This window comes from Perca fluviatilis, chromosome 11 (assembly GCF_010015445.1).
Source record: "Perca fluviatilis chromosome 11, GENO_Pfluv_1.0, whole genome shotgun sequence".
Lineage (NCBI taxonomy): Eukaryota > Metazoa > Chordata > Actinopteri > Perciformes > Percidae > Perca > Perca fluviatilis.
In genome coordinates, this window is record NC_053122.1 from 22,963,958 (window position 1) to 22,987,389 (window position 23,432).

General features: G+C 40.9%; 1 protein-coding gene across 1 annotated transcript in view; it reads left to right on the top strand.

Annotated features, from left to right (window-relative positions):
• Nucleotides 1-627: 627 nt before the first annotated feature.
• cdh2 (cadherin 2, type 1, N-cadherin (neuronal)) overlaps nucleotides 628-23,432 on the top strand; it is a 62,163-nt gene continuing 39,358 nt past the window's right edge. Inside the window, exons 1-2 of the mRNA XM_039815631.1 lie at nucleotides 628-687; nucleotides 2,375-2,483. Of these exons, the coding sequence (XP_039671565.1) occupies nucleotides 628-687; nucleotides 2,375-2,483 (169 nt within the window). The remainder of the gene's footprint in view (nucleotides 688-2,374; nucleotides 2,484-23,432) is intronic.

Sequence of the window (23,432 nt, forward strand, 5' to 3'; positions counted from 1 at the left end):
AATAAATATAACAGCCTATAAATACTGTATATGATACATATTACTTAAATACTTACTACTTTTCAGATGCAAGATAATAGGTTACAACAGAAAAATCATGAACAAAAATAAATAAATATACCATAACGTAAGATAAGACCACCATAAACTCGACAAAGACTACCACACACTGTGAATGAACATAACTATTAAGTGTGAATCTTGTAATAGGCCTACTCTGTCATTTGGGATGATAGTTAACATAGGGGACCGCGCTCCGTCCCAGCAGTTAAATTGGCTGTGTGACCAGTAGGGAGAGACAGTGAGATGGGCGGTTTATAGACTAGTGGCTGGGGCTCTTTTTTTGTGTTTGTGTTGGACTGGATGGGAGGGAGCAGCAGCCTCAGTACCAGGCACTGTTCTCCCTCACTACTGACTGGATAGATAGTGGAGGAGGCTGCTACATGCTGCCGCCGCCGCTCCTGCTGCTCCTGCCTTTGTCGTAGAGGGATCTTTTTTCACCGCAGCAACACTTGTGCCAGAAGGATATTCTTGATATTTTGCCTTATTTCTTTTTTTCTTTTTTTTCCTTTCTTCTTTTTCTACACGGATTCCGAAGGGGGACATTAAGCAGTCGCGGGCGTAACAATGCACTCACTACACGAGGGCAGCGGTCTGTTTCTGCTGGCGGTCTTGGCAGGACTGCAGGTAATGTAATTTCAGAGCGGTTTCGAGCGGAGTTTCACCGGACAGTTTTAGGTGCTTTTTGTTAGGTGGCTATTCCGAGCGACAAGCCCCGTCGAGCTGCTAGCCTTCCAACAGGCACTTTACATAGCGTGCAGTTTTGAAACAGTGCCATGAATATACCAAGAAATTCAAGATAAAGTAGGTCTAGCACGTGCCGTAATGGCTAACGGTTAATTTTTTATTTGTATTACAAGTATTCTCACGAGATGCTGTATTCCACTATTACGCACATAAATGTATTTCATCTAAAATAGTTCAAATGTGCAATGACGTAGACTGATTTATGAGTTCATATAACGTTGACTGAATATTTTATTGTCTGGAAGTTGGGCGATACAGGCCCACATTAACCTAGTTCTCACTTGGTTATATTTAGTTTAGATTGAATATTTATGTAGCTGGCTGCAGCGTGTCCCTGTCCCCCGGCGAGTTTTAATTGCCTCTCTGGTAAAAGCCGTTATGAGCAACAATGAGAAGTAGCCTACTGTAAAACAGTGTGGTCTAACTACATGTAACCAGTGATGGTATAGTGACTGTTGTTGAACCATAAGGAAAGAACCTTACAGTGTAATGGAGTGTTTTGGGGGAAATTATTTTCTTTTCTTTACTATGTGGCTACTTTGTTCAAACCGTGTCCCTTTTTATCAACACAAATATAGCAGCCACACAGTTAAATAATGCAGTTTGGGCAGTTGAAAGAGTTGTAAAGGGTTGGCGTCTGTATTAACAATATAGTCAGAAATGTACATCCTGGTGCCGTTGTTGTAACGTGCTAGAATTCCAGCTCTGCTCCCCCCTTCCATCTCGACAACCATTTTCCATTTAAATTCCTCTGATTAAAAATGGCAAGTGGCACGGATACCCACAATGCTCTTTTTCAGCAGGACTCCTCTCGTTTTACATTCTTTAGAGAATGCATGCAAAGAAACAGGGCCCTTCCTAGGAGCTGAATCAATGGTGAGGTTGTGTGATGGAGTATATTTGGACATGCTTGGAGATTAGTTATCCTCTGCATGTAGTTTCTTACGGTTAGTGATTTATTTATTTGTGCAAAATCCATGCTTTACGGAAACACCAGCCCCAGTGATATTTTTCTTGTTGCTTTGTAACATTACCATTATTTTCTTAATATTTGCGTTTACACCCTAAGCAGAGTTTTCCTTTTCAAAATTAGGCCAAGAAAAAAAGCACTTTATCGATAACCGTGATCGCCTTGCAGTTTCTTTAGACACCATCAGTTATGTATTGTCCATCAGACATAAACACATAAATGTTTATTCCCACAACAGTGGGTCGTTAGCATTTTTACTTTTCATTTATTGCTTTGTTCCTGTACTTCAAAGTAGAGTGTTTGTCTAGAGTAGTGTGTTGATCGTGGGGGAGTGAAAGAGTTGGTCATATAACCCTACCCTGTGCCTAGGCCCCTCCAGGGATACAAATGGAGCTTGTTCTTGCCTAGCCATGCTTTTTGGCTAATGCTTAACCCTTTTGGCCTCATTATCCTAATTGCGGTCCCTGCTATAAAAACAACAGATGCTTTTGTACAACTGTGGGGAATTAAGAACGTGACCAAGAGGTTTTGGAGGCAACAGAGTGCATTTTTAAGGTTGATTTATGACTTATTGTTGCCCTCCCCCCAACATTACAGATTGCAGCAGAGGGCAGGGGCACCCCACCATGCAGGCCAGGCTTCTCTGAAGATGTATACAAGGTTGTGGTGCCAGATATCACAGAGAAAGGACATCCCCTTTTCAACGGTGAGTGGTGAAATATTCCTAGTGCCTGCTGTGCTGGATGCTTGTTATGTCTGTTTGTTTGAGTGTGTGTATGTGCGTGCTTGCCTTCATGTGTTACATTTCAGGGAGGATCAGAACAAGCCTGACATATTTAAACAATTAGCTTCGGTGTAGTTGTGTCGTATTGCAAGTCGTGTAGTTTGCCTTGTAAACTAGCTCAAATATGGTTCAACTTAGCTATATAGTACACGTAGCTCCTGTCAATTTTGCTTTCATGCTTTTTTTTTTTCTCAAAGCAGACATAAACATTAGCAGATTGTTACTTAAATGCTAGATCATACATTGTGGCTAAATAGTTTGTGTTTTTGTAATTTGCAATTTGTGGAGACAAATATTAACGGCTGGCTTTGTCATTGAAAGTAGGAAAACTTTGTTGATTGCACTGGGGACTTGTTGCAATGACTAAAAAGTCAATTACACACATATTTGAATACTTAAGCAACTTTAATCAAGCAAATAACCTAGCTATTAAACATTCCATGCCTTGTGCTGGTGCATTTAATTATTTCCATTACCATATGCCTTTATCTTGCATTTGGATGGCAACTAGTTCAACATCACTTCAGTACAAATTTAAACCATATGTTTCTTAAAAAACTTGTATGCCTAAAAGTTCCTGCTAGAATCATATTGGAATGTATCCATTTGCAGTGTTATACTGCTAAGCCTATTCATGGGCAGTAATTACTGCTATTGAAGTATCTTTCAAAATGTTTGTTACAGCAATGGTCTTTCTGTGGGAAACTCAGATGTAGTAGGCACATGTAATATATATAACCTGGTGCATACAAGAAAGTGAAAAATAATTATTTTATTTTATTTTTTGCAGTAGCCCATTACATTACAGCAAGCATGACCAATACTGCCTCTTTAATATTGGCAAAATGAGGATGCAGCTACCATGAACGAGTACGCAGGCCTATAGACGGTAATAAAAACAGGAATATATCACCAGTGTGCTATTAGAGAGGTTAGAGCCTTGAGGTCATTCGGACCAGAAAACATTCTCACTTGTGTTGGATTTCACAGTGTGTGCCTAAAACTTGCACGCTGCCGTTGTTGTGAGTCAGATAGGTGGAGGGGGAGGTAGCAATGACGAGAGAAGAAAGGAGAGAGGGAAGAGAGTGTTTCGATGGGTGGGTACAGCTTTCACTGGGCTTTACCTTGTGCACAAGTTTCCATTTGATCCTGCAGGTGATGGATTTCCCTCTTTTGGCTTGTGGATGAGCCGTGACCGGGGGTAATCAGGTTCCCTTTTGTTTGCCCCCCCCCACACACACACACACACACACACACACACACAACCCCTCTTCTCTTTTCTCTACCTTCCCCTCCCCCAGCAAGTTGTTGCTCTGTGGAGTTTTCCTTGACAGAGAGGGGCACTCCTGTGTCATTGTAATGCAGCAGAGCTCAGCAGCGTGGGATGATGTTAATGAAACTGCATTCTCTAATGAATAGCTCCTGTGGCATGTTTTGAAAGACAAAGCCCCCACATTGTGGAGAGAATGCCCAAAGTTTTTCAACTTTGCTTTCACCATGCTGGTTTGGGATATTGTTTTTGACCAGGAGCTGAGTTTTTTTTTTTTTTTTTTTATATATATTGATGCTTCTGTAGCCGCATGTAGTGGGCTAATGCTTTAAATTTCCTTGAATTTCATTAGCTTTGTCAGTTGTGCCCTGGAAGGCTTTAGATAATGAATAGAAAAGTAAATCTTTTTTGAGTCATTTTATTAACCATAACTGAAAGTCTGAACACGTTTCAACAGAACACATATCCTTTGTCATGTTATAAATAACTCAGTCAGCTAATTCTAATACGCATAGCCTACACTTCTCCTCTTGTTATTGGTTGGTAGTTTAGCTTAGTTAAAATAGGACCTGCTTGCATATCTGTGTAATATTATCTGTACATTGTGTGAGGTGTCAGTAATATGAGTCCCTTGCTTGTATTGTATTGCTTTTGACCCCGGTATATGCATGAGACACAATGGGAGTGAGCTATTATAAATCTTGTCCCATCTAATGGCAGTCATTCCTTTTGTTATTGATCAAGAGAATACACATCCTGTTAAACCTGGAAATGGGGGGCAGTTATCATGTCAACAGCTGACATTGTATGTGCTAAATTGAATACATCCTGTGGATTTGATGATGGCAATTGTGGCCAGCCAGTTAACATAGCTACTTGATTGTAAGATTTAATCACTTTCCTGGGGGCGTAAACTAGACGTTCACTGTTAGTTGGCTTGGTGATGCCCCATTGATTTTAGATAGATTTGTTAAAATGCATATCTTCAAAGTTGCTTGGCAGAGCAGCACAGAGAAAAGCCAGGAAGGACAATTATTCTTCTAAGAGAACTCCTCTCCAATGATCCATTAAAGGGAGGTTACGCTCATTGTTTGCAGTTGGAAAACCACATCAGGATTAGGGGGTTACCCACTGTCTACCCTCTGGGGCCCATATGACCTTGCTTTTAAGGTTGGAATATTTGCTCTGGCCTGATACTGAGTGGAAAGAAACGACCAAACATAGTTACTCATTATCAGACCATCATACAGATGAAAGCGGCTGAAGTCTTTTAACATTTGTGCAGTGTTTCCACTTATCTTGTTTAGTTGCTTGATAAAGTAACTTGTTTTACTAAATTGCATTTAATTTCAGGTAGGCTGCGCCTGCGGGTGGTTTGCCTCTGGGTGTCTAATGGAATTCTGGTGGCTTTGGAGAGCTGACACACATTGCACTTTTTTTTTTTTTTTCAGATGAGGCCTTTAAAGCGGGGTTGCAAAGTGAGTCAGTCGGAGCATTATTCAGCAGAGGTTTCCCTCTCTAAAAACTGGGTTAATGAAAAGCCCAAAAGCCTAATTGAGCTTAATACATTCTCTTATGCTGCTGTTCTGCCATCCCTACCCCCAACCATGTATTCTGCTTTCATTTTTCTTTCCTCCACCCCACAGCCCTGTGTCTTGCTTCTTTTACTTGACAATTATGCAAGCTCTGGTGATGAAAGAGAAGTATGTCTATAGACTGCCTTAGCCTTGTTTCAAGTGCTATAAATGTGAGTGTATCAAGAGGGTCCAGGGGTTGGGGGGAGGGATTTACAGTTGACCAGTTTAATAATGTGATTGAAACAATTAATGTCAACGTCTGCAATGAGAACATGAACGGGAAAGCACTCTCGGGCTATATATATATATATATATATATATATATATATATATATATAGCTCAGAATTTTCAGTTAATCTATCATTAGGCATAATTACCTCTCTTTGCTGTGTTTGTTTAAGGCAAACCTTTTAAACTAACTAAATGTCACCCTTTTGACAAGAAAAACATTGTTCATGAAATCCTGACTGAACCCATTTTTATGTTGTTCTGGTTCTCTGCGCCCTGTTAAGATTGTGATGGCTCTGGGTACAGCTGGGGCCACTCAGATGTGTTTAAGGGGCCCCAGTGTTTGGAGAGACGTGACCCTGCTCGACCCTCTCCTGTAAACTGGGCCAAGTACTCAGCAACATACTCAACCCTTTTTCCTGCTCTCAGGTTTGGGATGAGGCTGTTGGGGGTTTCTTGGTGAGGTATAGATGAGTGAAAGACCAGCTAAAGAGGTCCTGACCCTTTACCAGGGAGGCACCACTACCTTATGTCGTTCTGACCTACGAAGTCGATCATTCATCACATGGAGAAACGGGACAAATGAAAATGGCAAAAAAAAAAAAAAAAAAAAAGGTTTTCAGGCAGTCTGCATAGCAAGTTTGATAGTATTTTTCATCCAAAGTACTGTTGGACAGAACATCACTATTTTGGCCTTTGTGGTAAGGACCAAAGACTGTAAGGGATTGTCTCTAGAACGTTGCAGAATTTAAATTTCATATAGCTCTGTTGTTTATTGAATTATTCAGTATAGGTTGATAACGTTGAGGGATAGCCTGGAAAAGAGTAGCTGCTGAAGCCCAGTGTCAGCCATTGAGATCTTTGTGTTTAGAGGTGTATAAGGGTCTGCATTGATGTCTGTGCTAATGCTGAATAATTCAATAGTCAAACATGACTTTCTTAATATTCAAATCCCTGTTCAAGATGAAATCCATGAGCACCAAGGAGCCATCATACAGCAGATGAGAAAAATAAAGAGCAACATGAGACACTGTGAAGCTCTTCGTTTTTTATTCTATAGAAGCTTCTGCATGTTTCACATATTCTCATTGCCATTGTGGGGGAAAACCAGAACAACCCCATGACCAGCTTTCTCTTTTTGATGGGGTTCAAAGTCCAGCTCTTTTAAAAAAATAAAAAGTATTAGCTAAGGCAGCAGTTTTGGTATAAGTCTGTTCGTAAGAGTAGTCCACCCTGCCCCCCGCTCTCTTTTTCTGGAAGTAGATCAATGAATCCAGGGTCTTTGTTTGCAGTGATCAATATGTTGTAATGAATGCTGCGCTCCAATTCCCATCTAAAGCATCACTGGTGGGTTGGAGTTGAATTTGTTTTATTCTTTATTGTTATCAGCCTGCATGCATTCATTTTCATCTCCTGTTACTGTGTACTTTTCCCCCCTGAGATCGCCATGGTCTAGATAACCACCACATATTGTGACGGCAGATTGAACCTTGGCAGTGCATGGTTTTGGGAAGTAACCTTTGATACGATTTGCCTGCAGTATAACAAGGCAGCGATGGTCGAGTGCTAGTGTTAGGGCCATCACAGCCGTTTGTCAGAGGATCGCTGCTCTGTTGCAGTCCAAAGGCCATATCGTAAAAATGAAATAATAATGTTAGCATATTAAAACAAGTGCACCCATCTGTGGCAATTTATGGGTGTGCTTTCTGAGCCTACTGGGTGGCATGACAGAATAAGACATTTTATTTATGTCTGACCTTTTAAAGGCTCTAACTTCTTAACTAAACCAAATGTTAGTCTGAAAGGAATCCCTCCATATTTGGAGGCAGACAGGTACTTGAGTAACGCCTAAATGTAGATAAAGTATTTTGTAGAGGGATGACATTATCCTGATGGCTTCTCATCACCTTTGTTCATATCGCTCTTATCAGCTTCAGGCCCTGCCCTCTGCTATTGGCACCTAACAGTGTGTGGCTCTGACATTGGGCAGTGGTTAAGGTGTCGCTCTTTCGTGCCTGTTTGAATGTGTGGGGGGTTGTCCTTGGCATATAATTAGCTTGTTCAACCCAGATGGCTCGTGGTGGTGTTGTGTGTATGGGCAGCTCCTGCTAACAGAGGCGTCTATAACTAGTTGTTAGTAAAGGCTAATTTACCCAGACTGCCTCTATCAACGCAAGATTTGACTGAAAATCAGCAGCCAGACCACGCTGTATTATCTGACTGTGACTACTTAAATGTAGATTGTAATTTATTTTTCACAAGGTTTGCCAAATCAAACTGTAATTGTTGATTATGATCCACAGAGACCGGATACAGATCAGTAAAGCAGACCTTTCACTGTATTGCTTCTTCACACAGTCATGTGAAGGTTAGAGGGGTTTTTATAGGTTATTTGGTTCTAGATCACGCCTTTGTCTCTCATCTGTGATGCTGTATTGCTACTAAGGTTTTAAAATTGATGTGTGTGTGCTTCCATCTAAAAGACTGTCAAAAGAGAAAAGATTTATTTATTCTTCTAAAATAATTTCTGTTTGTCGTGACATGAGAGGGAGCTGGAGTCATTCTCCGTGATTGTGTTATTTTGTAGCTAAAACACTGGTTCTGATGTGTTTTAGTTAATGTGAAGAACACTCAGGAAGTGCATAAGATGACCCCACTATGTAATGACGCTGTGTATAAATAGCCATATTGACCTGACTTTATGCATATGTGCCTCCTTATAACTTGGCTAGTGTTATTTTTCATAACATAAGTGGAATGCTAGAACAAGTGTGGAAACGAAAATGCCAGCTTGCACCTAGAAGACAATTCATCAGCACTATGGAGTGAATTGTTTACTTTACTTGGGACTGATTTGTGGATTTCAGTGCCATTTTTCTTCTGTGGGACAGCCTCTTTTGGCTGGTCGAGCAAACAGCTCCATATCTCTTTCCCAGATCCCGTCACTACAAAGAAAGCTCTGTTTGCCGTGTTGGCCCAGCTGTTTATTGTGCAATACCCCCGTTCGATTTTGCCCACAGTTTCTCTCTCTGCTGTGCTTGTTTTTCTCATTATGTTTAGCTAGATGAGTATAGTATAGAGAGCCTTGGCTTCACATTTTACATCGGCGGATCAGTGAAGGGAAGCCACTCCCAGTCCCCACTACTTTCTCTCTCTCTCGTTAAATCTTTTGTTCTGAAGGCAATACGTTTAGCTTCAGCTTTGTTGCTTTTAGACAAGAATGCATTCACTTGCTGCCCAGATGTAAATTCAACAGCACTGAACGACAGACAACAGGCAGACACAACGTCTTTGTGTGCAGGGTCAAACTGGGAAGCTAATGCTCAAATGAATATATTAATGAGAATTCGAGCAAACGTAGAAAATAGAAACTGAACTAGCCTTGTGTTTAGCCTTTTTCTGTATGCGAGTGACACACATAGCTCACATTTGTAAACCTCATGCTGTGTTCAAGAGGCTACATGAATTGGCACACTATTATTCCTCCGCCAACAAAAGAGAAATTTGAAGCAGGGACACGTTAATTGACCCAGATACTGTAACCATGTTCACAAAAGCCAATATCCTGCCTGGGAAGAGATGTCTACCTCCCGCGGGCCACGCCAACTATTGTGTTCCGGCACAGGCTTCAATTTCAACGCACCAGCGCCTATCTGGACACTAGCCTCTGATGAGTCGCTAGGTCATATCTCGTGACATTCTCCATGCATCCTCCTTTTATCCAGCCTTCTTTCACTTCCGCCACTCCCTTCCATCCTTTCCCTCCCTTCCCCCCTGCCACACGTGCGCTTTAAGATGGAAGAGCTCCCTTGGCTCTGTGCAATGATTGATGGGACTTAATTGAGGAATGCAAGGACAGTACTGCAGCATTTAGTCCTTTATTCTACAACTGAGTTTGTTTCTTGGAGTGACCTTGGTTGCTTCATTGCTTCAGCCATGAGTGTGATTTTAGTGGTGTTGGTAATATATTTCATAGATGGCTTTCTGAGGTTTCGTGGAGCTTTTTTTAATATTGTTTCTTACGACAAGCTTCTTTACACTAACATATATAAATAAGGCTAAGTCCCATTCACTATTGATCATATCATTCCAGGGACCTGTGGGGTGATAGTTATTTCTATTTTTTGCTTGTCTTACAAAATAAAGAAAATCATTACTTTTATTCATGATAAATTAATCTTTTCATTTAATGTTGATTGGATGGGTGATTGGGAACATTGCCTTTCATTTCCCCCTCCCAACTGTTGGCTCATAAGATAAGCATATGTAGCCTGCCATATTACTTGTCCCAAGTGATCTACTATTACCGGGCCTTGCTGACACCAGTGTCTGCCATCACCACACGGATATTATGATTGACCTGCAGCAATTTCTAGTCTCCATTTGAGGGCACACTACGGCAGTGAGCAACATATCGCTCTGCGGCTTGCGTTGTCTGAGTTTATATTATCTCTGCCTCTGTCGATATTTACTGAGGCATTAAAGAGCGTGCAGCATGTCGCCACTTTATTTCCTGTAGCACTGCCTGCTCAGCAGGACAGGGGCTAGAGGGGGGTAGATTCTTACTGAAGGATATAACTGCTGCTACAAGATGAAGTTCTGCTAATTTCTCAAAACATGTTGAGTCTGACCTAGTCTGCACAAATGAGGAGGCTAAGACAAAGGCACTTGGCATAACCGTTTAATTGTGATTTTGATGAAAATGTCTCTTGTTGAAATTACATTCTGCCTCAAGTTGTGAGCACAATGAACACAATTGTGTAAGGATACAATGGTTGTATTATCAGTTGCTACAAGTTGCTCTGTTCATTAATCAAGTTACACTAAAGATTGCACTAAAGACAGAACAGCAAGACTCACGAACCTCACAACAATTTCAATCTCTTTACTAGTTTCTTGTTTTCTTTGGCTCTCTGCCATTGTATCCTGGGCAGGTAATGTCGGCTTGTGTGAGGTTGTGAGCCGGGAGAAGCTGTCCGTTAGAGCTCCATGATTAATTGTGTTAAAATCAATATTTGCATTCATAACTCTGAAATCTCATTCGTACATGACAATGATTTTGGATTAGCATTAAGTTGCATTATTAGTTGCATTAAGCCAAACACTGCTAATTTCCCCCTAAATTGCAAATTGAGATCAAAATAAGGCACAAAAAAAGAAAACCCGCTGGTGATGGGGAGGAAGAGGAAATAAATGTATCCAATCCAGTTCTAAAGCAAACATGCTTAAAGTAAATCAAATTAAAGGTTGTATTGTTTTGCATGAAAACTTTCAGAAGTAAGATGTGAGATGATGATGACATGTCAAAAGCACGTTGCAAGCAAACCATAGTTGCAGCACTGCAAGCTAACGGCCACAAATTTGTTCAATAATGATCAAGGCCATAAAAAGTACCAGAAAATCTCTGCTGCCTGGAGGATCTAATCTCTTGGTGTTTGGAGGAGAAAAACAAGTAGTCTCAACAAAAGCTTTCAAGGTTGTAGCATTGTATTGCATTACATTGCAGTGTTACAGGCATTGCTATTTTCTGGTAACTTTTACTGTGCTTTTTAACCATAATAAATAAGGCAAATGAAGTATAACCCTTCCCTATTCCAAAGCGTTATCATACAATGTTAATATTAAAAATTGTGCGCCTTAACATTTGTTTCTCTAAACTGTTTCTGTAAACAGAAATGCCAAAGCCCTGTCTAATGTTTTTGGTGTTTTATGTCCTACGACTATGCACACTGTACACTTGGCAACAGTAACACAGGTTTACAAAAGTTTACCAGCATCACACATACCTTCCATCGGATTCCACCCAAGTGCAATACACTCAATCTTATATAGGTCCTGTGCCAGCCCTTCGCTCTCACATTAAGTGTTCTAAGCACTGTGACCTTTGTAGAAGATAAGCTTCCTTCGGCTGACTTGAAGAGTTTGAAATAACGGCCTCAACCATTAATTTATGGCATTGCTAACCATATGAGGGCTATGAGCCAAGGTTATTGACCTTTCACGCCTGTCACTAGTGATAGAGGGAGCCAGGCCCAGGAAGAAAATGAATTGGGCTTATTAAGGAGCTGGGCTTTGAATCAAACCGAGGGGGCAACTTTATTCTCCAGTTTTCTCTTTCATTTAAATCATTACTTGTTTTAAGCTGTTTGACCAATTGTCTTCTGCCAAAGTAGGAATTGAGAGCACATACAGCAGGAGTTACACTGAATCATAATGCGCCCCTGAATGTGTCTGTGGAGAGACCAGGGTGCAGTGCGTGAAATGCCTGAAGGATTAACACTTGGAGCACAAAACACATTACAGCAGCACATCTTCAACTGAGGTCATTATTATCAGATGAAGGATTTGGTGGGTTTAGAATCCCCAATCAAAGTTTTGTTGCAAAGGCGATTTCACTAGACAGACATCGCAGTTTTATTTCAATCACAAATCTTTTTGTCTTTGTGGGTATTTGCTTGTGATTTACCTGTACGTTTGTAGCTGTAAAACAGAGGAGGAAAGCTGAACAGGCAGAAAACCATTTGAATAAAATGAAGCATGTAAAGAATGTTGTGTGGACTGCAGAGAAATGGAGCCAAGGACAGAGAAGATTGAGCGTGTGTTACTGTATTTCAGCCCCATCCTCCCTCAGAGCTTCAGTCTGTAAAACCTGGTGGGAGGCAAGGGAGGCATGCATTTATATTGGATCAACATGCTATGATGTTATTTTTTTCCAGCTCCACTGCTTGTGTTTATAATCATACCCGGTCCCTTATGGGGTTCAACGAAAAGCATTTTTATTGACTCTGGAGGAGCTTATCTATGCCTGATGCGTTGTTTGTACATAGGACCACAATCACATCCCAGTGGAAATAAGCAATAGCCTAGATAAAAACAGAGAACGTGTACCATAATGTGCTTTTGTTATTAGAGACGACATCCCCGGTGAGGTCCAATTTAGAGGACATTTTTAATATTGTACATTTGTTCAGTTCATACATATAGGCTAGCTCAGATATGTCAAGTGGCCTTAGCTATAACCTCATTTGGAGTGCAGGAACTACTCATGCTGCTTCAGCCACCCTCTGTAGTATTAATTTAGAGGAGCTTGTTGAATATTTCAAGTTTATTTGCAATGTGAGCCAGAGGAATTTTAAAAGAAATATTAAGAATCATGAGAATTTTGTGTGCTTGAGAGTGCAATGTTGAGGCTACACTACTCGTGTGTTGGGGAGGGGGGGACATATTTGCATACTGAGGTGGACTACTTATCAAAATGTACAGTATGGGAAAAAAATTATCTTTGCCTTTGGGTAACAAGGGTACGTATAAGTGGAAGGGCTATTTTGGACCTGAAAAGCTCCCTATCGCAAAAGCTTATACCTGGAGCTGGGACTGTGGACAAGTGGGTGCCAGCTGATTGGGGGAAAACATGCACTGAGTATGATCACACTGCAGCCAAATATAGTTGTCACTCTAAAGTGACGTTCACACAAAGTTCAGTTACAAAAGAGGATGACCACCATATACTGAAAAACAAAAGTGAGTGTATTTATATTGCGTACTAAAAAATGCATTGGACGACTAAGTCTACAACATTATAGTTCTTTTTTTTTTTTTTTTTTTTTTTTTACCTTCGCCTCCTTCCTCTTTGAGGTGTGAGTTGCCTTTTTTCTCATGGAAGATGCCAGTTACTCAGAGATGTGTCATAGAGAGGACATTTTCAATCCAGATGCTGCGTTTCCATTGCTGTTGCTCCTAATGTGGGCCACTTTGTTGTCTGGGACCAAATGCTGCACTTTACACTGAGCGCTTTCCTTAAACAAACTAAATTTGTCAGGAGGAAAAGCACATGAAGTCACTGTCAGTTTTTCACATGCTGATGGATAAAATCACACGCCAAGCTGGGAAAAGAAAAAAAAAACTTCGTAAAGCTTGTGGTGGCACCATTTATTGGTCTGTACAAATGTTGCTGTGGTTACGGGTGTTAGTAATGGATAAGGACATTAATTCCATTTACCTGTTTATACTCAATGTGCTCTGATGTAGTAAGTCATTTAAAATCCCTGCAAGTGGTTGATAGAGCTGTCAATCATCATTCAGTCATTAGGATTTCAATCGACTAAGACATGTTAGTCAAAGATGCATTCTTTCTTCGTCCCTGGGAACCTTTTAGGTAAATGATGTTTGAGAAACATTTTGACAGATTTTGCAGTTAAATCATGTAATAGATTAACTGCTTACTTGTCGAAAAAGAAGTTCCTCAGCTGAGAACAGTCCTAAAATAAATGTGCTGTGGATGACTTCCCAAGAACATAAACACTCAGGTTGACATAGCATTATTACTTCTGTATTTAGTGTTGGTTTGAAGAAAGTCCCCCACAGCGAGTGCACATGCACACACACACATACACATATGCACACACACACATACACATATGCACACACACACACACACACACACACACACACACACACACACACACACACACACACACACACACACACACACACACACACACACACACACAAACACACACAAATGTTCCCCCTCTGTCCTACTAAGAATGTGTTGTCTAGGAAAGCTGAGGTCAAAAGACACACAAAAAAGGCTTTGTTCTGCATTTACTATGGGTGGAACGGTCCAAATCAAAAATCTGAACCGTAGGTCTGCTAGTCACGGTTAGGAGAACGTATGTATCGTTCAGTTCATTTCAGATTTCAGTCAAAAAGAATTGTGCAGAATAAAAACTTCAAATAAAGTTATTGTGGGGGGGAGCCTTTCCGCCGCAGTGAAACCGCAGTTGGCATGGATGGGGTGCCGAATGTAGCTGTCAGTCTCACTCAGCTGTATAAGAGCATTACAGATTTAGTGACACTTGACAATGACGGAAAAACGTGGTGGATAAGTGGCAACTGTGTGCAACACGTGTGGCTTATGTTAGCAGCAATACTTCCAATATGATGGTACATTTACAAAGACATCACGCCAGTGTGTTCGTTGACAGCACAAGAAGGATAGAGTCCGGTAGGACAGAGGAACTCCTTCTCCCCGCAGCATTTAAACAGCCTCTACATGCAGATTCAGACAGGCCATTCCAATAACTAAAGCATTGGGCAGGTTTATAGCGAAAGATATGCGGTCGTGGAGGATGCAGGTTTTCAGCATATGATCAAAGTAACGTTACTCGAGCCGTCCTCTTGCTGACATTGAACATGAAAATAGAATAACAGAGCAGTGTTGTTTTCAAAACCTTGTACAGTGTGTGTTTGGGTTATTTTGCACTTAATTCATAATTCACCTGTGTTTCACCAACAGTTTTTCTTGCCAAATAAATAAAAGTTGAAATTGGCGTTTGAGATTTTGTACTACGGAATACACGAGAGGATGACTTTAGACTTCAGTATTACCAATTATACACATTGTGTAATCCAGGGGCCAGTACTACAGTACAACTAAATGAATATAAAGTGATGAGGCCATCCAATCATCACATTTTGAAGATGATTTGTACACATGTTTGCGCCACTTCTAACTATAATCGGTACAATCCTGCAGGAAAACAGTGTGGCCATTGTTGCTTTTAATGGTAGACAACCTAACAACCACAGCCCTTTCACGCTGAGCACCTTATGAACAGGGCTGTTGCAGGCATTAACGTGTGTGTGTGTGTGTGTGTGTGTGTGTGTGTTAGACCCTGCTGACAGCTGTAACAGCATTCTATGAAAGTTGGCCACAGCCAATGCAGTGTCTAGCCTGTACTCAACCTATCCTCTGCACTCATTTATTGGTGTGTCTGCAGTGCGCTTGGAAAATGCAATTGCACCAGCATTGATTTGTGTGTATTTGAAATAAGGCGGTCCAGACACTGGGCATGTGTGAGTTAGAGTTTTTTCTTTTACCCTTTTTCTCTTGCATTCCCTCTCCATTTACATCCCTCTCTCTTTCTCTCCTCTACATCTTACAAATCCATTCTCATTGTGCCACACAGGCAAGAAGATGGTTCCTTAGCCGCTTACCATGCCTTCCACTGGACCAACAAGGGGTCTAAGAATGTGTACACTACACAGGCAGCTGTGCACCACTGTTAAACTCCATTCTGTGTGGGATAAGTGGGGATTGGCATGTACTCTGGCCGTCAGAGCGGGTTTCATCTGCTCAAAAATGCGACAGCTGGGCAGAGCTTTTTCACTCCTCCCATATGAGAAAGACTGATATAAATGAGACATAGAGAGACAGGATGAGAGGAGGGACATGGAGAGTGGGGTTGCCACAGCTTCATGACTGTGGCTAGGGGCAAAGCAAATATTGGCACACGTGTTATGAGTTAGTGCTGACATAACTGTTTTTAAGAGTGGCCTAACACATTAAAGATGTGTGGCTGGCTCCTCTACTTTCTTTCTTTAGTCGTTATGCTGTAAACACTGCGCAGTAATGGGAGGAAGGGCATAAGAAGAGTAATTTATGTGAAGAGGAGAAGCCTGAGATGAGCTTTCCCTCCGGGATTAATGGGAGTCTCTGTCTCTGTTCACAGGAAATATGAAAGGCCCTTTGTTGGTAAAGGGTTTGCTGCTGCCAGCAAATAACTACCCCCGTCATATCGAAAGTCCCCCAACCTCTAAATTCATTGCCTCCTCTGCTGCTCATCCTTCACCCCTTTTTTTTTTTTTAAAAGCCTATGTGTTTTCTGTCAAAGTTGCTCATTTATGACTCTGCACTATGCCTGCTGTACAGAAGCCCAGGAGATACTAGCTCACGTTGTTAGTATTCACTGTCACTTCTAGAGTTCTGGCCATTAGGTGAGCAGAGGGAAGAGTTGGAGAAATAGTGCTGTACAGGTGGTGATTCATATTTTCACCATGTTTAGTCTTTTCCCTCTCATTTTTTCTGTCTGATGTGTTTAATTCCAAGACTCACTATCGTATAATCTATGGTATAACTAGTTTGATGTGGTTAATGTGTGACTAGTGGGCTGTGCTGGTGGTAATGGTTTATTTTTAGTGTTGGTGCCGGTGAGTGTTGGTCTGCGGGTTGGCTACGCATACCTCCTTAGGCTACGCTAAATAAAGAATGGCCTATCAGTAAGGGGAAATGACTGTTTGGCACTACACTAATGGTGTGTCTTTCATCAGGTCACACATTGGTCTCCTCACACCTGCGGCTCAGGACAGGAGGGTGAAAGGCTGTTGGCAGGTGTTAATTGCAAAAAAAAGACTGTAGAGAACAAAGCATGATACTAAATATATTTTTGTTGTCCCTCTTGCTCTCACTTGAGCTGATATATTTCACCTGTTCAGAATAATTTCTGAACAGTAGTTTTATTTTCGCATCCACACCTAAATGTGAGGAATAACGTATTTCACAATCGATTGTTCTGTTCTTGGTCTGCCTTGCGTATGAATTTCCTCTTTGCTCAGAAACTTTAATAAAGTACACAAATGGATGCTTATGTACAAAAATCCTCTTCAGTGGTTCTGAACTTACCAAAACTCTGAAAAGAGTTTTATTCTTTCCTCTCACATGTCCAGCCTTTTATTCCAGCACGGGGGATATCAAAATATTCTATTTTTTACTTGGACATTGCTAGGAAGAAAAACTGTTTACCAGAACATCTAACCATATCACCCGAATAATTTAGAACAGACTGATGTGTGAAGAAATAACAGGTGAATTGTTGTTGTTTTTTCAAAATACCCTACCCTTTTCTTAAAAAATATATTCTTACCTTAGATTAAAAAGAATTGTTACAGTTGTTTTGAGCTGTCTGTGACAGTTTCAGCTGTGTTAGCCTTCCCTGCCTCAGGAGTTCCACAGTGAAAGCAGAGAATCTATTCGCTCCATATTGACTTCCCCAGGCTGTCTCCAATGGATTTGACATGGATAACGCGGTTGTGTTTGTAACGAAAGGGGGGAGGGGAATAATAAAAGCAGAAGACCCCCAACTGAAATAAGAGGGAAGAAGAATGAAATGAAGAAGAGGGGAACTTAAATGAAGAGGGCTCAACTTGGCAAAAGCAATGGGTTGTCAGGGGCAACTAAAATGGCTCTGCCTCCCTCTCACCCTCCCTTCAAGAAAGCTCAGATGTATGCGTATAGTAGGACTGAATATGAGCCTGACATTGAAAGGGTGAAACTAAATACACACATTGGATGTCTGCCTTATAAATGATTTATAATTGAGTTTTCCCGGGCTCTGCTTGGAGTGTAGATGGAGTCGAGCTTTAATGAGCTTCATAGCTTCATGTTATTCTATGCTTTAATTGTAATACAGAGGACGCCATTCATTTGTTTAATTTACTAGACTGGGAGCCGATGGCTGAGCCGGCATGGTAGGGGGGAATTTAATGGCCATCTTCTGGAAAGGATAAGGCTTATTAGGTCTGATGGGCCTCCTGTCTCATATAACCTAATGCGACCATGATAGACAGAGGATTCTGGGTTTGGATACATTGGAACTATAAATCGGAGCAAATTCCCAGGCCCTGGACTTTGTAATTGCCCATTAAGGGCCATGTTTGTAGATGGAGGGGCCAGATGTCCCTGATGTGGCTGAGGGTCCAACATGGGCTTTGAGGCAGCATGCAGTTAAAAGAGAGGAGGAGCATAGGCTGGACATTGCCCCTCATTAAAGTGACCTGCTCTCTGCTAGGAGACCCATAAAAAAAAAAAAAAACTTTAATGTTCTTACCAGAGAAGCTCCACAATTTGCCCACAATTCCACAGCCGTAAAAAAGGGAATTGAATTCCATATGAATTCTCTGCTGTCATAGCTCACGGCACCAGCTGTCTGTCCGTGTAAAAATCTAACCCTTGGGCGCCACTCCCTCTCAGTTTGGTGTATTCCATATGTTACATTGATCTTAAAAGCTTGGCTCCCACTGGTCTACTTGAGCAGAAGACCTTAACCTGATTGAGTGGGACACATGCAAGACAACATCAAACATTTCAGTATTTGGTATAATTTCACATGACCCTGGTGATGTTATCCTGATTGATTTATGATGCAAATGGTCTTTCTCATGTTACCACATGCCTCATTTCTCATACGTATCCCCTCTTACTTAGTAAAAATACGTAGAGCTGTAACAATTCCAAATGTTACTGTACAATTAATTGTCTCAGAAACTATTGCAATTAACAATGTAATTTATATATTAATGTAATATTTATATATTTATATATTTTATATAACTTTTTTTAAAACAAATTCAAGTTTTGAATGAATCCCAGGATACATCTTTTGGTTATATATCACGGTTATGTTACCCAGATAATTAACACAAGATAAAATAACACAAATACACAGCCTGTGAAGTAAAACATTTTTTTCTATCTGTACCCCCCCCCCATTCATTTTGTCATTTTTGTTGCTATGAACGTGTCTAGGGTCAAGTGCCAGCAAGTAACAATTAATTAATAATAAAATATATAGTCCGACCAATAATTACTTATAGAATTACAATTTCGCATATCTAAACAAAACGATCATGTAAAATAAATTGACAATTTTGTAATAATTGTTACAGGCCTAAATATACGTAAATGTGTAAATGTGTGTCAGTGTCACACTGTACATGCATGGCAGCACCCCTCCCTCTCTGAACACCCCATCTCTTGTTTTTGTCTGGGCAGTGAACTCCCGTGCACAGCTGCCACCGGGGCACGTCTGGGGGTTTCTGTAATGCCGATGACCTCCTAATGTGGATTCCAGTGAGGCAGAAAGGCAAATGTTTGTGCTTCCAGGTCTTTCTGGTATCCCGGGTCGCTACAGCTGTCACGTTATCCCCTTCCTACCCAAACCTTCCAGCTCAGGATGCAACACAATATCTGCTAGTGTCCCAGCTGCAGACACTTTAAGATATCTGCTGTTATTTTGACATAAGCCTGCACACTTTATCATTAAGCTTCCGGCACAATAGCCTTCTTTGAGGCTCAAGTCCCAACCGGAAAAAAAACAGCTGTAGTTATCAAGGTAGGAATCTGATTTAATGCCCTCATAATGCCATGCTTTCCTATTAATGCTAAAGGAACTTTACACGAACTACACATTTTTAGAAATAGTACACTCTGAATGTTATTCAGGCTAAAAAGGTAGAAAACTCTCTGCTTAGCTACGTTTGGTTAATCCTCCCTCCCACCAGGTCTTTAATTTCATTGTTTTCTTTTCTGTTGAATGTTATGGCCTTGTTTGTATGCTGGTCATAATGAGTGCCAATGGGAATCTTATTTACACTAGATGGCTTTAGGAGTGTTGGCCAGCACAGTGGAAAGTGTCCCCTCTTTGCCAGTCTGCAGGGACCACACTGAGCTCTGTTTCTGACGGATGGGTCTTTTAATGTGACAACTGAAAAAAGCCCCACAGTTTTTGCCTTGGACCAGGATACAATAAAACCGCTACTAGTAGAGCTCTGCTTTTACCCCCTCCTCTTTCTTTTGTTTCATAAGGTTGCCTGCCTTATATTTTTTTCCTCTCCTCTCGTCCACAGCTCTCCCTACTCTTGGTCGAAAACTGATATGCAATAGACCGCTTCAGGTTACAGTGCAGGCTGCAAGATTCTTTTCAAATGGTAAACTCGTTGAATAACGGGATGTAGTAGAGGTGCGGGTATAGGGATGGAGGAACGCAGCACCAAGGGAGGAGCCACTCTCCCCTTTTGCCGCTAGGCTAAAAGCATTCAGCTCCTGCCCATTGTGAGTCCTCACTCAAAGGGATTTGTGATGGGGCTGATCTTTGACCCCTCTACGCCCACATTATGTAAATGAATGTACAAAAGAGGGGGATGATATAATCATTTTCAGACACAAACACAATTTATTTTGAGTATCTGTGCTGATTTTATCGTGAGTTTGCACACAATGATGTCACTGAAGCCAATGTGACACTTGCTTTAGTCTTAAAATGGACATTATGTCTTTGTGAACATGCCAAATTTCAGTTGTCTCTTCTATACTACCACCTTAATACTCCGCTTCACTCTCCTGTATGTGTGTTTGTGTTTACTATTTACCAATCAGTGTCTTGAGGCATCAAAATCGCATGGAGAGAAACATAGGAAGGTGGACCTGTTGTCATGTAACTGAGCTTCCTCCATATGTTGTTATGGCACTGGTTGGGAAGGTAACCATATCTCTCCCTCCCCCCCGTCCCTCCCTTCCTCCCAAACACCGTTATTGTCCCTGTGCACAAAGGATGGGGGGATGTGTAACACAAGATGGAGCAATACGCTGAGGATCATGGGCAACGCCCTTTCCCAGACTGTATCTCCGTGTATCAACTGACCATTTCTGGTCGTAGAAGTTTTACTTTTTTTTTTTTTTACACAACAATCCAGGAAAAATACTGTGTTTGCCATTAGTGTGAATGGGTTCAACAGGAGTTTTCTGACCTGGTTCCTTGTCTGGGTTCTGCCTGCTTTGGTATGAACGGGTGAACACTGGTTATTATGCAACTATAGCAACTATGGCGTTGCATTATGGTTACTATAATAATCCTCTAGTTAATATAACCATACCAGTATATAGTGGTGATAATTTCTACGTATGTCAGCCAAGAAAGGAATACATCTTAGTAACAAGAGATTGTCTACAAACCTCTACGATTTAAACTGATGCGGAGATGTGACAAACCGGGTTTGCACATAATAGGACATAAAACAAGGTGGTGTTTAGATGAGAGGTCAGAGCTGACCAAGTACTTACACATGAATGATATGAATTAGGCTACATGTTGAACCGGTGTTCACTATCTGCTTCATATTCTGCTTTTGAGTGTCAAAGGGACAGTGGTCTCCAATCAGTGACTAGTTAGTTTTAACATGCTCGTAAGAAAAGAAACATTTATTCACCATTTTTGTTTACAGAGAGACTGAAACCCAGACTTCCCCTGCCTCTTGTGTGCAGGGTTAATGAACACAACAGCACCCTTTTTCACACTTCAGTAATGGAAGTCGCACAGTTGGACGAAATGGCTCTCAGTATTTAGTATTGTCTTTTTTTTTGTTTTTACACCTTCTCTCTGCTTTTATGTTGATTTTGCTCAGTATAGTTATGCGCTTTATAACATAAGGATGACCTTCAAAATCAATAAATTAAAGATGCCGTTGTACTTCTGTGTATCTGTAGCTGTTGGTTAGTGTGTGTCTAGGTCTAAACATGCGCAAGAGGAGGGGGGGCAGAGTATTTTCTATAGTCTTGACAGCTTATAGTCTAACACTGTACGATCTTATAAACAGAACAATTCCTTGTGCTGACGGAAATGGGCTGTGATAGCTGTATTCTATTTTAACTACTTTGTTTTCTTGAATATTTCCCACCTGAACAGCATTTTTGGAAAAATGTCTCTAGATACTTAAGCACTACATAATAGAGTCAAATCCTTGATTTTAAATGCATAGGACTGTGCTGTTACAGTGAACCTCACTGTCAAATACCATTTAGATTTTAATGTGAAACAGTTGCTGGATTGCACTAAAACGCACAGTTGGCCAAGTATTTATTTTCCGCCTTTTGAATTGTGTTTTTGGATTATGTGGTCCCATAAGTACAGTGTCAGCATTTCTACATGTCAAGATGCATTTTATGTGTTTTTCAGTGTTTTAATTAAACCAGCATCTGCAAATTCATGGAACCTTTGCTTGTTTTTAAAACACAGTATGACTCTGATGTACTTGATTCAAACCATGTGTTGAAGGGGGTTGAAAGGGTTCTACAGCATCAACACACAGCTGGCTGGCGGTCTGTGATCTCATAACATGCCATGTTTGCCATATTTTGCTGTACTCGTCAGGCGTGCCAAAGCCCTACCTCTGCTAACTAATAAGTTGCCCTCGGATGCCAAATCACATGCTGATGAATAACCTTCAAAAGTAATCAGTTTTATGCTTTCCTGCGAAAACAAGATGTGATCAGACAATGTGGTGAGTTTTAGGGATACACATGTTAATGCCAACGTCACAGAACCGGTAAGCATATAAAAAGGTCAAATCAATGTAATTTATGGGTGCTGCAGAGGAACATCTCTTCAATGTTCATATATAGTGTTAGCATGAGAATTACAGTCTGCATTGGCAGTAAGGTGACCGTGGACAGTGAGTTACAGCCTAACTACCCTCAGCACTGATAATTAACAGTTCTACCACACTGGGATATTAAAGTTTGTTTTACTGCTCCCATCAACAACCATGCAGAGCTATAGACATGTGTTATTGAATTCATATAATGTGAGTTATTAGGCCGTACATCTTGAGCGTCCATGTATATTGCCGGATCTGTCGGGTGTGGTCCTAGAGGAAATAGAGTAGCGGAGGAGATCATACTGGTTAATAAGCAGCTGTGCCATACCCTGACCACAGAAGATATGAACAAAAAATTAAAGCTGATTATTATTATTATTATTATCACCCCTGGACTGCTTGTCTACATCCCTGCATCCATCTGAGCATGCTCACAGGCCTGGTGCAGATAGACTTTGTTCGAAACAATAAATAATAAGCTTACTTTTAGTGCAGGGTTTTATCAGCCAATGAAAGTAATGAGATTAAGCTAGCAAAAAAAAAACATAATTCCTGTACACACTCCAGTAAATCAGAGGCATGTGGATAAGTGGGGAAACAGCCTTAGATGAGAAGCAGTGCAAGTAAGAAAACCAGCCACAAACCAAATGATGCAGCCCCTATCATTCCTGTTGGTCTGTTCATGCGCTTTAAAAAACGAATCAATTCCAGTCTCGGGAATTGCTATTCTTATACTTGCAGGCCTAGCAGAGGAGTTTTAAAGGAGATAGGACCCCACCTGGAACATTTTATCATTCCAAGTA